This window comes from Salminus brasiliensis, chromosome 9 (assembly GCF_030463535.1).
Source record: "Salminus brasiliensis chromosome 9, fSalBra1.hap2, whole genome shotgun sequence".
NCBI lineage: Eukaryota > Metazoa > Chordata > Actinopteri > Characiformes > Bryconidae > Salminus > Salminus brasiliensis.
Genome location: NC_132886.1, coordinates 21,431,160 through 21,444,784, shown reverse-complemented (window position 1 = coordinate 21,444,784; position 13,625 = coordinate 21,431,160). Strand labels below are relative to the sequence as shown.

General features: G+C 37.4%; 1 protein-coding gene across 1 annotated transcript; it reads right to left on the bottom strand.

Annotated features, from left to right (window-relative positions):
* Positions 1-7,046: 7,046 nt before the first annotated feature.
* sod3a (superoxide dismutase 3, extracellular a) lies at positions 7,047-7,658 on the bottom strand. Its single transcript, XM_072688584.1, has one exon. It carries the CDS (start codon positions 7,656-7,658, stop codon positions 7,047-7,049), a length of 612 nt encoding a protein of 203 aa, XP_072544685.1.
* Positions 7,659-13,625: the final 5,967 nt, after the last annotated feature.

Below are 13,625 nucleotides of genomic sequence, written 5' to 3'. Positions count from 1 at the left end.
GATGGATTAAGCTGTCCAAAGAGATGTTGATGCAAGTAAAGGCCATCATTAGGCTAAAAAAAAAATATATAAACCTGCCAAAATGTAGCAGAAACCTTTGGAGTGGCCAAATCAACAGTTTGGTGCATTCTTCAAAAACTGGTGAGCTCAGCAACACCAAAATACCTGGAAGACCTCAGAGGACAACTAAAGTAAATAACAAAAACCTTCTACACAACATCTAGCCATGTCGAAAACACTTGTCAAAGTCTACAATTGCCTTAATGAATTTAAATACTGAGGTGTTTAAAGTGCAAAACACTTGTAACACTCAAAAACTGAGAGCACAGATTAGATTGAGAGAAATCATCTGATAAAAAGCCTGCCCAGTTCAGGCATGAGATTCTTCAGACAGCTAAACCAAGATTCACTTGAATGAAGACGTAGAAGGAAAGGGTTCATGACCCAAAGCATACTACATCATCTGTCAAACACGATGGAGGCACTGTTATGACATGGGCATGTATGGCTGTCAGTGGAACTGAGTGATGATGTGACTGCTGATAGAAGTAGCAGGATGAATTCTGAAGAGTACAGAGCTATATGTTCTGCTCAGATTCAGGCAAATGCTGCAAAACTGATCAGAGCACAGTTCAGATCGATTATGACCCAAAACATACTGCAAATTCAACCCAAGAACTTCTTAAGACAAAATAATTGAATGTATTAAGTGGCAGAGCCAGTCATCTGACCTCAGGGGACAAAAAAAATAAAAACAAGGATGAAGGACATTGACCTTTTAATACTTTCATTCACTCACATGCATCTCAGGTAACTGTCACAGGACTCAGTTACCACTCCCTAGATTGATCTGAGCAGTACACACACACACTCACATATCCAGCCTCAGCCTGGACTCAGCTGGCAGCTGGCTCCTCTGAGCAAATGCATCATCAAAGCCACAAAGTCTTGAATTGCTTATTCTGCAGAAGGCAAGGTTTTTCTGTTTTTAATCTCACTCTGTCCTGTACACACACACACAAACTGAAACACACTCCTCAGTCACTCAGAGCTGCCGAAGAAGCCAGACTTTGAAGAAGCCAGGCTGAGGGTGAGGCGTGATTCCAGGTAGCTGATGTGTCTCATTGGCAGACTCTGGGTGGATTTCAGTGCTAATGAAGCCATATAGTGAGCCGACGCTGGAGACTGAAGTGAGCCACTGCAATGGCAGAAAGACACACCAGTGATTATAGAGAATATTAACCACATGGAGCACTGGAAAACCACTTGCCCCTTCTTATGTGCTCATAAGAGATAGGGTAGAGCTTCATGCACTATTTCACACCATTTAAAAGCTTGGAATCAGTGTTTTCAATCATATCATAGGAAGCGGTTGTATGTTTGTATTGTGCTTGATATTTGCTATATATATACATACTTGCTTTATTTTGCAAGAATAAAGGCTTATTAGAAAAATAATATCTGCGTACATTATTATATTTATTAATTTATAATAAATGTGTTATTGAAATTATTGTATTTCAAAATGTAAAATTAAATTAGAATCTGGTAACCTAAGAAACAAACATTACTGTATATTACAGTATTACTCATCAATAACATCTTTAGGGCAATATCTTACTGTAATCCAGTTTTTTTTTAGCATTTTAGTTGTCCACTGAAGATATTTTTATTTGCGTGTACCAAAAACACAATTTTTTTACATGATTATTTCCAAGTTTAAATATTATTCCTGAACAGGCTGTTTTTGTAACTGTCTTTAAGACATACAGTACATAAATATGTAATAGAACTCTCTTTTCCGATTGGCTCATTCAAGAGCCAATTCTAAACTGCTGTAGGCTGTATAGGCTGGAATATGTAAAGGAATGATTTTCGTGACATTACAAAAACAGTAAATTCATATAAATAATAAGAATAAATTGTTTTTGAGATTTTTTTGTTTGTTTTTATACAAGGACTGTATGACCTGTGGAGAAGATGGCTTTATTTAAATACTGAAAAAGTGTGTAATACTTTTCTTAAGGTGTAGTTTTATAGACATATAGTACAGTGCAAATTTGCATTAAGATTTTATTATTATAGTTTTTTAATAGTATAAATTATTCACAAGTGATTCTAAATTTGAGTACGTAAGCAGATCACATTGCAGCAACTGATCTATCTTGCTCTCTCTCTCTCTCTCATATATATATATATATATATATATATATATATATATATATATATATATATATATATAAAACATCTCTATCTGAGTGTGTGTGCGTCTTTCTTCTTAGAGCCGTCCCACCATTGTCTCCACACATTGTCATCTCAGTCACTATTCATGACAGACAAGCCCCCTACACAGTGGAGCCCACCACATCTGAGTACTGCTCTCTCTCCGCCACCACTGCTGAACTGAGTTGTCTCGGGCTCCGCTGGGCTCAAGGTGAAATAAGGATTTTGATGTGATGCCGATTGAAGTCGACAATCCACTTTTTGCCCCCCACCCCCACCCCCAGGCCCCCTGCGTCTGCCCACCGTCTCCCCACTGTCTCAGTGGCAGCTCGTCAGTCTCCTCCTGCCACAGCTGCTCCACGGGAAGGAACGTATTCCCAGCTGCTTTAGCTTGCTCTTTGCTTCTATTAGACAGGGAGCGGTGCATTTGTACAGGAGGATGCACACAGACACTGTTCAATTATTCATCCAAGAATAAGAAGATGCCGTCAGATCTGAGTGATGGAGCAAGGTGTGAGTGTAAAATGGTTCGGCTCTCTGTTTTGGAAGGAGCAAACAAAAGTCTTTTCGGTTGTTAGAGCTGGAAGTGAGCATCTGGTATTTGAAAAAAGTGAGTTTAACATAATCTACAAACAAGAAACATAAACGTCCTGCATCTTAATGAGTCGATTTGTCCTCAAGTACTTATGGAAGTTCAGTCAGGATCCTATGGGAATAAAATAAAATAAATAAATAAATAAATCCTCACTCTCATAACTAAGGTTACTCACCAGACAAAACTTTTTCTTTTTGTATTACTTGGTTATGCGTCCCTTTGCCTAAATAACAGCTTCAGTCCAGGTCAGATAAGGAGCAGTTAAACTTTTCGACCTCCTGTCGATTTTATTCCACTCTTCCACAAACTGGGTGCACTTAGCTAGAGTTCATGTGTGGCCTGTTTCAGCATTGCACCTGCTGCTCCACCCCACAGCTGTCAGTGCCGTGTTTCGCTTGGACACAAAGCATAAAATTAGTGAATTACTGATAATAATAATAATATGTTAGACTCATGTACCTCCTTTTATTGTCCCAGGGTTGCTTTACAAATTGCGGGAAGACAGTAATAATAATAATAATAATAATAATAATAATAATAGTAATAATAATAAAAATCTATCTAAAGGTAATGGTTAAGAAGGAATGAAAATATTCTAAGAGAAGTGAAACTGGAAGGTTTTAAGTAAGCTATTAAGCTTTAAAGGTAAGAAGAGAGGTACACAAGTGAATACATGATAGTAAGGTGTTCCAGGGAGAGGGTACAGCAACACAAAATTACTTTCCACCTATAGTGCACAGCCTGACCCTGGGCAGATAGAAGACCCAAATCAGACGGCCTTAATGTATGAGATGGGGCATATAGATGTAGCACTTCTAAGAGATAAGTTGGTTTAAAGCCGTGCAGGGCTTTGAAGGTTAACAGCAGAATACACACTTTCTGTGACCAGTGTAACTGCTGAGGCATGGAGGTAATGCGGGCAGATTTCTTAGTGGGTGCTAAAACTCTGGCAGCTGAATTTTACATATACTGGAGAAGGGGAAGAGACATAAAATAGAAAGTTACAATAGTCTAACCGAGATGTAATGAAACATGTGTCAGGATCTGAACATCTTTAGAAGTCAGCGTAGTGAGCAAAAATGGTCAAGAGGCTGGTGTAATCTTTATAAATCTTTAGAATAAGTAACTGAACCAAAAATATGTAATGAAACCTTCTTCCAGTTCATATAGCGAGATCAATCAGGCCCTATTGCAATTGCCTCATCTGAACTGCTGTACCCATCGCAGAGTATAATGAATATATTGTGAATAAAAAGCACTAATATGCTCGTATCTCTGTATAGTAGGTCGCTCTGATGGAGGGAACATCATGTGCCATTCCATGGTTGCGTATCTGAACAGTTCAGTCGGCATTGGGCTGAGGACAGAGTGGCCGTGGAGACCATTCCTGCCTGACAGGTACTGGAGTGTTCCCCTCAGTGTGAGCTGATTGAGTTTGAGAGGGGGGCCACTGGAGCCAAGGAGGAAATGAGGGCACCTGATCTGTGCCAGGTAAGATCTTTTGAGATGTGTGTGTGTGTGTGTATGTGTATCTTTCAGGTTAACCCATTAAACATTGAGACATTTTGATGGACCCACACAAAAGTTACTTGTTAAACACTTTAAACACCTTAAAAGCATATATATCTGTGTACATGATAGTGAGAATTTGGTAAGACAGGACCTACAGACTTAGTTGAGTTTAATCTTTATTTTAAATCATTCAAATTTAAAGTTGTAATTTATATGCTGCTATTGTTATATATGTTCTGTTGCCCCCCCTGCCCAGACAGTGCTTTTAAACAGCTTTAGATGTAAGCATATTTGGCTCATTGAAAAGTGCTAGTAATCAAAATTGAATATTTTACTTTGTTGAGTGAATTTTGCGTGAATATGGTCGACAGAGGTTACCACTCTTGCTTTGTGTTTTCCGATGCATATCGGTGCTTATCCCACACTTACGGCCAACTAAAGTAGTGAAATATGAAGACATGTCTGATTTATTTAGGCTTATATTTATTTCTCCATCACTCCAGCGGCTTTCTAGAGGGGTATTGCTCTCGTACGACACTGCTGCTCTCTCCATGGGGCTAATTACTTCAGGTGAAACAAGGCCTCTGGATGACATACACTGGCACTGACATGCATTTCATACATTTATTTATTTACACCAGCCTAGTCAGTAGCCTGCAGAGACACTCTCAGCTGAGAAGTCATGGTGCTACAGGGGCTACCATTGCAAACCATATTTCTGCATTTAACTTCCAGCAATGTTTACAAAGGAGACTGTAAACTAGCTGTGCAGTGGCTGAAGTCACCATCAGGTGTGATATAGTTTGTGTGTGTAGTTTTTGCAGCCTTATGTTTGAAATAATGTTGTTACGGTACCAAAATACCTACACTCAAAAGGGTTCTTTGACAAATGCCACAGAAGAACCATTTTGGTAACAGAGAAGAGAGTGTGAAGAACCTTTCAACTGGTAAAGAAACTTTGCATCGACTGTGAACATTTGAAAGGTTCTTCTTATTTCCAGAAATGGCGCCTAAAGTACCCTTGGTAGCACGTAGTAGCAAGAGTGTACCGGGAATAGGTGTGGTACTTTCAGTGTGTCATTATGTTAATCCCATATCCTTAAAACATCACATTAAATGACAAAATTTAAATAATGAACAATTAAACTATTAAATGAATTGGCAGATCATCCCAATCCATCTAAACAACCGACCAAACACTCAACAGAGTGTGGTCTCCGAACACTCTTCCTTAAGTTATTTATTGGGTCCAATTATTTTTGTTGTGCTGCCCACATGGGCAATGTCCCAAAAAAACCTTCTGAGGAAGCACTCGGGACATTGCATTTTATGCCTTTATTTATAGCCCATTTGATTTGTTTATAGACTGGGGCCTGTGGTGGTGGTGTGTGTGTGTTTTTTAAGGACACATAAATCCTAAAGAAGGCCTCTGCCATTGGCTGATTTCATCTAAACTTAGGCGGCACATATTTTCCCTGCTCATGACGCTCTTCCTGATGTAGCTTCAGTCAAAGCAGTGATCCAGTCAGTAACAGTAAACTGATCTAAAATCCCACAAACAAAATCATGCTGTGTCCAAAAGTTTCCCAGGTACCCCTTGTGATTAGTGCATTATGTTTCTTTAAGGTGTGTCCATTGCCAGGGGCGGTTCTATGCCCCCCCTAAATGAGGCCACCTCACCTCTGCAAACACACGGCGTCAAAGCGACACACCAGTGTAAAAACACTACTACACAAAAAAACACTACTACAAAACCTGTGATCTGTTTGTATTAAACATGAGAATCTCTCTCTCTCTCTCTCTCTCTCTCTATATATATATATATATATATATATATATATATATATATATAGCAATACTCCAAAGAAGCCCCTTTGGAGTATTGCTGTAAGAGCGTTAGTAAGGTCAGGATATTGGATGATCACCCCATCCCATGCCTGGCATTGGGCATGAGTTGAATCAGGTGGTTCTATATATTTAACCACTAAGGCTAAACACTAAAGTGATTTCTGTTGTCTTGAGAACTGTCAAACTTTGACTTACAGTCGAATAACAGTTTTAGTTTAGAGCGCAGTGCCTCTTTTTCTGCTAATGCTGCTTCATTTTTTAATGGCTGCACATACAGAACATCTATAAGTACTAATTTTAGATTTGCGATTCCTATATCCAGATCTCTTATTGTGAAAACCCTTCAGAGCTGACCTTTTGTAAGTCCAGTTTTAGAGAAAATTCTGTCTTCATAACAATGAGGTTATAGAAAACAACTCTCCCCAGAATAATGATCCATTTTTTATTTAGAGTCCTCATGAAATAGATGTTCATTCTAAGGTTTTTTGATTTAGTTTAAATTTGAATGTGTTAGATTAAGACAGTCATCAATTTATATATAAAACGATTAGCTTCTATGAATGTGTCTATGTAGAACCTTTTACTTTGTGGAACTGTATAATATGACTTTGACATACTAAAAATATGACATGTTTGAAAACAGTATGATAAGATGAATTCATCATTATCAGTCCAGTCTGTAAAAAGACATAGATCCTACAGATGAGGACAGCGCTTGGAAATCATGCCAAAATAATGATTCTTGGTAGTTGACTGTGCGAAGTTCTTGTATGGACTTCTTGTGACCTGTCTTACTTTTCTCCTGACATTTTTCATTACTGCCTCTTGCTCTTTTCTCTCTTCTTTCCTTGTGTCCTGTTCTTGGTCCTCAGTCTTGCTCTTTCTCTATAAGTTCAATGGCTTTGTCCCACAGGTTTGAAGAGGAGATGCCGATGACACATCCAGCAATTCTCCTTCCAGCATTGCCACTTCGTTTGCTTTCCTCATCCGGCCCCAATCCTAGATCATCCTCTTTCTCATGGATCACCACAGCACGGCCCAGAATGGACTGACCTCCAAAAAGTGTGGCTTCTTTAATGGTCAGACGTCGCCTTATGGTTCCATTGCTAGAGAAGAAGTTTCCCAGGTCACCAGGGTGACTTGGATGATCCACCCCGAGGGGGTTGTAGTGTGGACCCGCAGTGACGAACGCTTCACTCAGGTCTCCATACTGATGGATGTGAATGGCGCGTTGCTGTTGGTCATTGGTGGGCAAGCCACGAAGGTTGACTATCGATTGCATGGTGCCTGATGGGTAGAACTGTCTGAACAGAACTTGTCCATATATTTGAGGCAGACCGGCGGGTAGAAGAGGATCAGGAATGACTTCACAGGTACCGTACATAATCCTGTTGAAGAGTTCCAGCTCCATAGGAGCTTCCATGACAGGTTCTTCTGCATGGACATGTATCAGCAACGTCAGCAGAAGTAGCGGTAACATTTTTTTTTTCTTTGTTGATTTACGTCACCTGAAATATACATAAATAATGTTAGGTATATACACCAACATTTATGCAACATAACTTTGTTTTTTAATTTAGAATGTCTCAGGTTCAGTTAATATGGTTAATAAATGGACAGGAAACTTTGCACTAGAAATAGTCTAACATGACTTGTAATTATGTACATTGACTGTCATTGCAATTTCTTTCTATGCTTAGTGTTGCCATCTGTGATATACTATATTATATTATATATAGTTGAAAAGAAAATTGATGGAATTATCAAAAAAAAAACATAATATTTGAATGTAGTTTGTTCCCTTCTTTGTTATAACCTCATCTTATGATGTCATTGTTAACATTATAAAAAGTACTGTTACATGTCAGATACCACTTTTAATTGTTTTAATTAAAAACTGCAAATCTGCAAGTTACTTATTTTTAACATCGGTTTTACAAAACAGAAATGTCTATTTAACAGAAAAACACACAAAAGATTCAACCACTTCATTAAAATATCAGATGTATTGCATTTTTACTTGACAGGAGACTAGTTTTTCCTAAGAAATCTAATGTTTCCACAGATTTGATCTTAGATGTCATATTAGGAGCATTATATCCTTCTTACCATGCAAATAACCCCACTCACATGGGACATCTTTTCTTACAAAAACATCTGTAGATCTTTTTACAGCCAAAGTTAGTTTAAAGTCTTTTAAAGTTTAAAGGTTCATGGTGTTGCATATTATTGCTGTTCTCTACTGTATTAATGCATTCAAAACACAAGTATTAATAAAAACTCTGCCTGAACAAAATATATGGCAAAATGTTCATTTAAAGGCTTTATATAAGCTTAAAAAAGTCAATTGATTGTTAGCATGTGAAATATATTTTGAGTCGCACAATGTGCACCAAGTTGAACTTTGTAGGGTTGGAACTAAGCTTCTTTGTTTATTTCATGGACTTCGGACAGACATGGATTCCAGTAAAAAAATAAATGAAACGAGCTTTTCACAAGTGTATCACTACTAAGAAAGGTCAGTAAGCAACAGACAAGCACCTCATACAAAAGTAGTAGTAAAGTAAAGCATACATTACCGTTTCTCTGAGGTCTGGTCTCAACTCTGTGATTGCAGGACTACTGAAACGAAATCATTTGTGTAATCTGTTAGTGCCCTCCCCCACTGCTTCCCAACTCACCACACACAGGGCTGTGTTTTATTGATTACCTTTGCATTTATAGACCTGGAGAGAAAGTGTTGGTGGATGAACACTATGGATGTTATAATTTTTTCAGCAGTTTTAATTTCAATGTTGGATAACAAGAATGAGCAAAACACTTAAATTATATCTTGTTAGAAAGTAGAAGATATATTTTTTTATATCTATGTTTTGTAAAAAAAAAAAAAAAAAAAAAGAAAAAGTCACACAAACCTTTATTCATTGACATTTCAAGCAGAAACCATCCGTTAAGAAAATTTGTCAGTGTCAGGAATAAAAAAACTGGAAACATACATTTAACTGAAAATTACAAACACAGAAACCTCAAGAGTTTGAGGTTCTTATGATACAAGTAATGCCATTCAATGATGTTGAGGTCTGATCTGTAGGCGATAACTCCCATGTTGTGAGAACACCAGCAGCATCTGCATAATCTGTTTAATCTGCAAACAATACTCTTTGTTGTCTGTTTTCTTTTCTTAGTATGGGCTACACGAGGAGCTACACATCTTGGACATGGTGAAAGGTGAGACCCTAAACACACTAAATACTAATATGTTATGCATTATGTAATATGTATCTGCTGAGGGCCCCTCATGGCATAAAAAATAAAAATATTATCATTTATAGTTATGAATTAGATTTAAGCCTACTATACATTTCCATAGATGAATAGAAAAACATGAAGTGGTTGGTGTAGTGTAATGGTAATCAACACTGCCTGCCCTGCCCAGACTTGGGATCGATTCCCTGGCCAGGTAAGCATGGCACGCTACACCAATAAGAGGCCTTGGGCAAAACTGCTATTGCTACATTTGCTCTTCCTGTGTAACATGATTCAAATGTACATTGCTCTTGATAAGAGAATCTTCCAAGTGATGCAAACATAAACATTCAACACATCATAAGTATTATTCATTAGGTTAGTGGTGGGGTTTCTTATGATGATGAGTTTAAATCACATTCACATTCATACACATACATAAGCATTGAATAATGCATTTATAAAGCAATACTTGAATATTTATTAATTGCTCATGCTAGTACTTGCAACATAAGACATGATAAGATAAGAGATGAGATAAGATATGGGTGGGGGGGGTATTGCACATAGTATTTTTACTATAAATGAGATTGTATTGTATTGTATGCCCCTAGGTAACATGCCTCTAGGTGTTGATTATGGCATTGTGTTGATATAAGTAAAAATAAACTTGTGAAATATCTCCTCCCTCCGTGGTATAGATAAGCTGAATGATGTACTTATGTGATCACATTACAAGGTAGATTATAACACAGAACAAAAAGGAATGAATATATGAAATATGAATTTTCCTTTGCTTAATATACTTTTCCCTGTCTTAGACCACATCGATGGAGTCTTGGTTTCTCTCAGCAGTGTATTAAGAAGTATGTTTTTTCCAGCATCATGATGCCCTTAAACTAAAGTAATGGACCTGGGCTTCATTTATAACTCTGTTATGAAGTATTTTTATCATAGTATGTAGAGTTTATAAGACAGGCGCCTATTTATAAATAATGTATATCAGTCCAATAAATGATTTTAAAGCCTTCAAACTAAAGTACATTTTCCATCCGTAAAGGTAACATCAAAATGATCAGAATGAATGAAGAAAGAAAGAAATGACAACAAATGAACTGCTACAATTTCAGTACACTGCTACAAATGACAAATAACTTTACTGCTACAGTGTAATATATATTTAAATATGATATTCAACTCTCATGCATGTTACGTCAATACAATCTTTTTTATTTATGATCAACTTTCTTATGTAATGTTGCGAGTACTGGCTCTTCATAAATATTTGGATTTGCTTTATAAATGCATTATTCAATGCTTATGATGTGTTAGAAAGGCCCTATGTAGGTGCCCTACATTACTCCTGGGTCAACATGATTAATAGCATATGATATTTGGTAATTACGGGGTGTATGTGAACATTTAATATTATAAAAAAATGCAGATCCAGTTTGAGAGGTCGGAGAGCAAGTCAGATTATGCTTAGAGTCCTATGAAGGTTATAGGACTGGCACTCATTTAGTTGTTGAGGAGAATGAAGAACTTCTGCTTAATGGAATAAATAAAGGGTGGCCTATAATACTTTATGCACTCTGCTAGTCAGTCTGCCCAAATATGAACTTAACTAACATTAAGTACACCTAAATGATTTTAGTTTTAGTCTTTTTGTACTTTTTTTGGGTAACAATATCACTGGCACAAACAGAGCCGTGACTGTCAGTTCTGCTGTTTGAAGAAGGCCAGCATGTTTCAGAAATCACACAAGCATTTTGTTCTGCTGAAAGAACTTACCAGAGGCATGATGAGGCAGGATTTACTGGTCAGCTCAGACTCGCTGTCCCCAATTCCACTGTGAAATTGTACTAAATCCAGACATTTTGAAACTCATGTGGAGCTGCTTGGCTGGATGTCTGTCAAGATTGGTCTGAAGTGCAAAGATCTTTTTAGCGAGAAATATACACAAATGCCCCCATTGTTTAGTACAATGATTCCCAACCCTGATCCTGTGCCCTGCACATGTTCATGTTTCCCCTGCTTCCAAAAAACGTGATCCAACTAATCAGCTCTTTATTAATCAGCTCAGAGACCACTCATTACTCATAGACTATTTAATTTCCAGATATTATATAAAATTATTTTTTTCAGAGCTAAGAATAATATTATATATAAAACAATTTATATAAAAATAGTGTGTTCCTTTTCTACACTTACAGCTGCCACTCATTTGACATTTTCCATGCTGACCTTCCCACAGACATGGTGGCACATCATGGAGAATGAGATCAACAGGTCCATTAGATGTGCCCAGTTGGGGAACCAGTATCACCATTGACAACATAACCTACATGGGTTCAAAAAGGTCTGTTTTTCTTAGGGGATAAGTGAAGGAGAGTCTTTTTGAATAGGAGGGGCTCCAATGGCTGATCTGTTATGTTGAGTATGCTCTTTGTCAATTTCCTTTTCTAAGTAAGGGCTTCATAATCTGCTTCACATTCCAGCATTGTGTTGTCTTTTTACTGGGATGTCCTGTTCAGGTTATTTTGGCCCTCAATCCAGACCTGAGTCTCTTAATACTGAGTATCAACTGATACAGGTGCGATTGTTTTGCTTGTATTAGTAATGCAGCCACACAATGTATATAAAAAGCTCTTTAATTTTAGTAGCATTTTTATAAAGAGACATTCAGGACTGGTGTATTTAGTTTAGTAGAGTTTTTTTTTTTTAATGACTGATTGTAGTGTTTTTAATACCTTAGATTTCGGACTGACTCACCTCCCTGCCCATTCAGCTCCCAGTTCCTTTAAAAGTCACTTGTTTGTGTGAATGTGTAGTGGTACGCACTCTGGACTGATATCGGTTGTTGTTTATCGACATCTGATGTGAAATATCTGTGTTATAGTGGGTGAATGTGCTATAATTTGGGTTCTGAGGTACTGTGTTTAAAAACAAAAAAGCAAGTGGTTGTCCTGATAGTAAAACATACAATTGTTTTATAAAGTTTCAGACATTATGTTCTGTTTTCATGCTCCAATATAAAATAGCTCCACACTGCAGACTCTAAACTCTATTATCCACTTTCTGACAACGTCCTTTCTGTTGCCGGCTAGGCAATAATGTCCCTTAATGGTGCCTTAAGGCCACCAGAATTCTAAACATTGCTGTTAACACAAAGACTCTGGTTTTGGATTAAAATAGGTAATACCTGATCCATTCAAATATACCTGGATCAGCCCCGATCCCCTTCCACTGGATCGGATCAGGCCTTCTCGCCGTGGAAGGGTGGAATTCCAATAGTTTTATAATGATCTTACAATTATCCTAGAATTTTTAAATATATTGTCTACAAATATGCGTTTAATTGCTAAAATATAGTTTGCAGTGCACTCCTGGTGATGCGCTACTGGGATCTTGTGTTAGTTCTGCAACATGGAGACTTTATTTTATATAGATTTCTAACCGAAGTAAAGCGGCCAAGATTACTGAACATAATACAGCAATTCACTGGTTTCATGATGTTCCTTTTTGTGTGTGTGTGCATGTGTAAGGGCTGGCTGTCAGATCTATTTCACACACAATTGAACGGTTACTTAATTGTCTGTGAAAGTGGGAAAGAAAAAACGGTTAATTTTATATTAGCCTTGGATACAGAGCACAGTATAAAGACTTTGTTATAATGTTAACTTTGTCTTCCCAATCACCGTCAGTTGCTAGTTACAAGCAATGAGCCAATTGCCATTATGTGGCTTGTTAGAAATGCCCAGGTGGTATAATTACTAGTGTCAGTGGCAATAATTACCTTCTGCACTAGCTGATTCATCCCAGTGTAATATCAGAGCCAGGATTATCTACGAAGATTCATGCAGGACAGCCCATTCATTATATAAAAATTTACATCCATAAAACAGCAGTTTGCTCAGGTTGCTCAGGCATTTCATCTGTTTACTTCTATTCAGATATAGAATATTATAAGTGTCTGTTGTCACTGGCTAAAATCTGCACCCCCTGCTCAATTTTCACCTTGCATTTTACACACATGTTAGCATGATAAAATATTAAAGCCACTGTTTAATGCTGTTAACCCATTGTTCTAATTTTAAGTCACACTGTATGACGCTTTAAGAATATCCTTGGCTGAATGTCAAATAATTCTTCACTCCCTATGTAGTGTACTATATAAGTAAAATAACCTACGCATAAATAG

Excerpts from the sequence above, each read along its gene's own strand:
- sod3a (XM_072688584.1), bottom strand. The coding sequence starts at position 7,658 with ATGTTACCGCTACTTCTGCTGACGTTGCTGATACATGTCCATGCAGAA.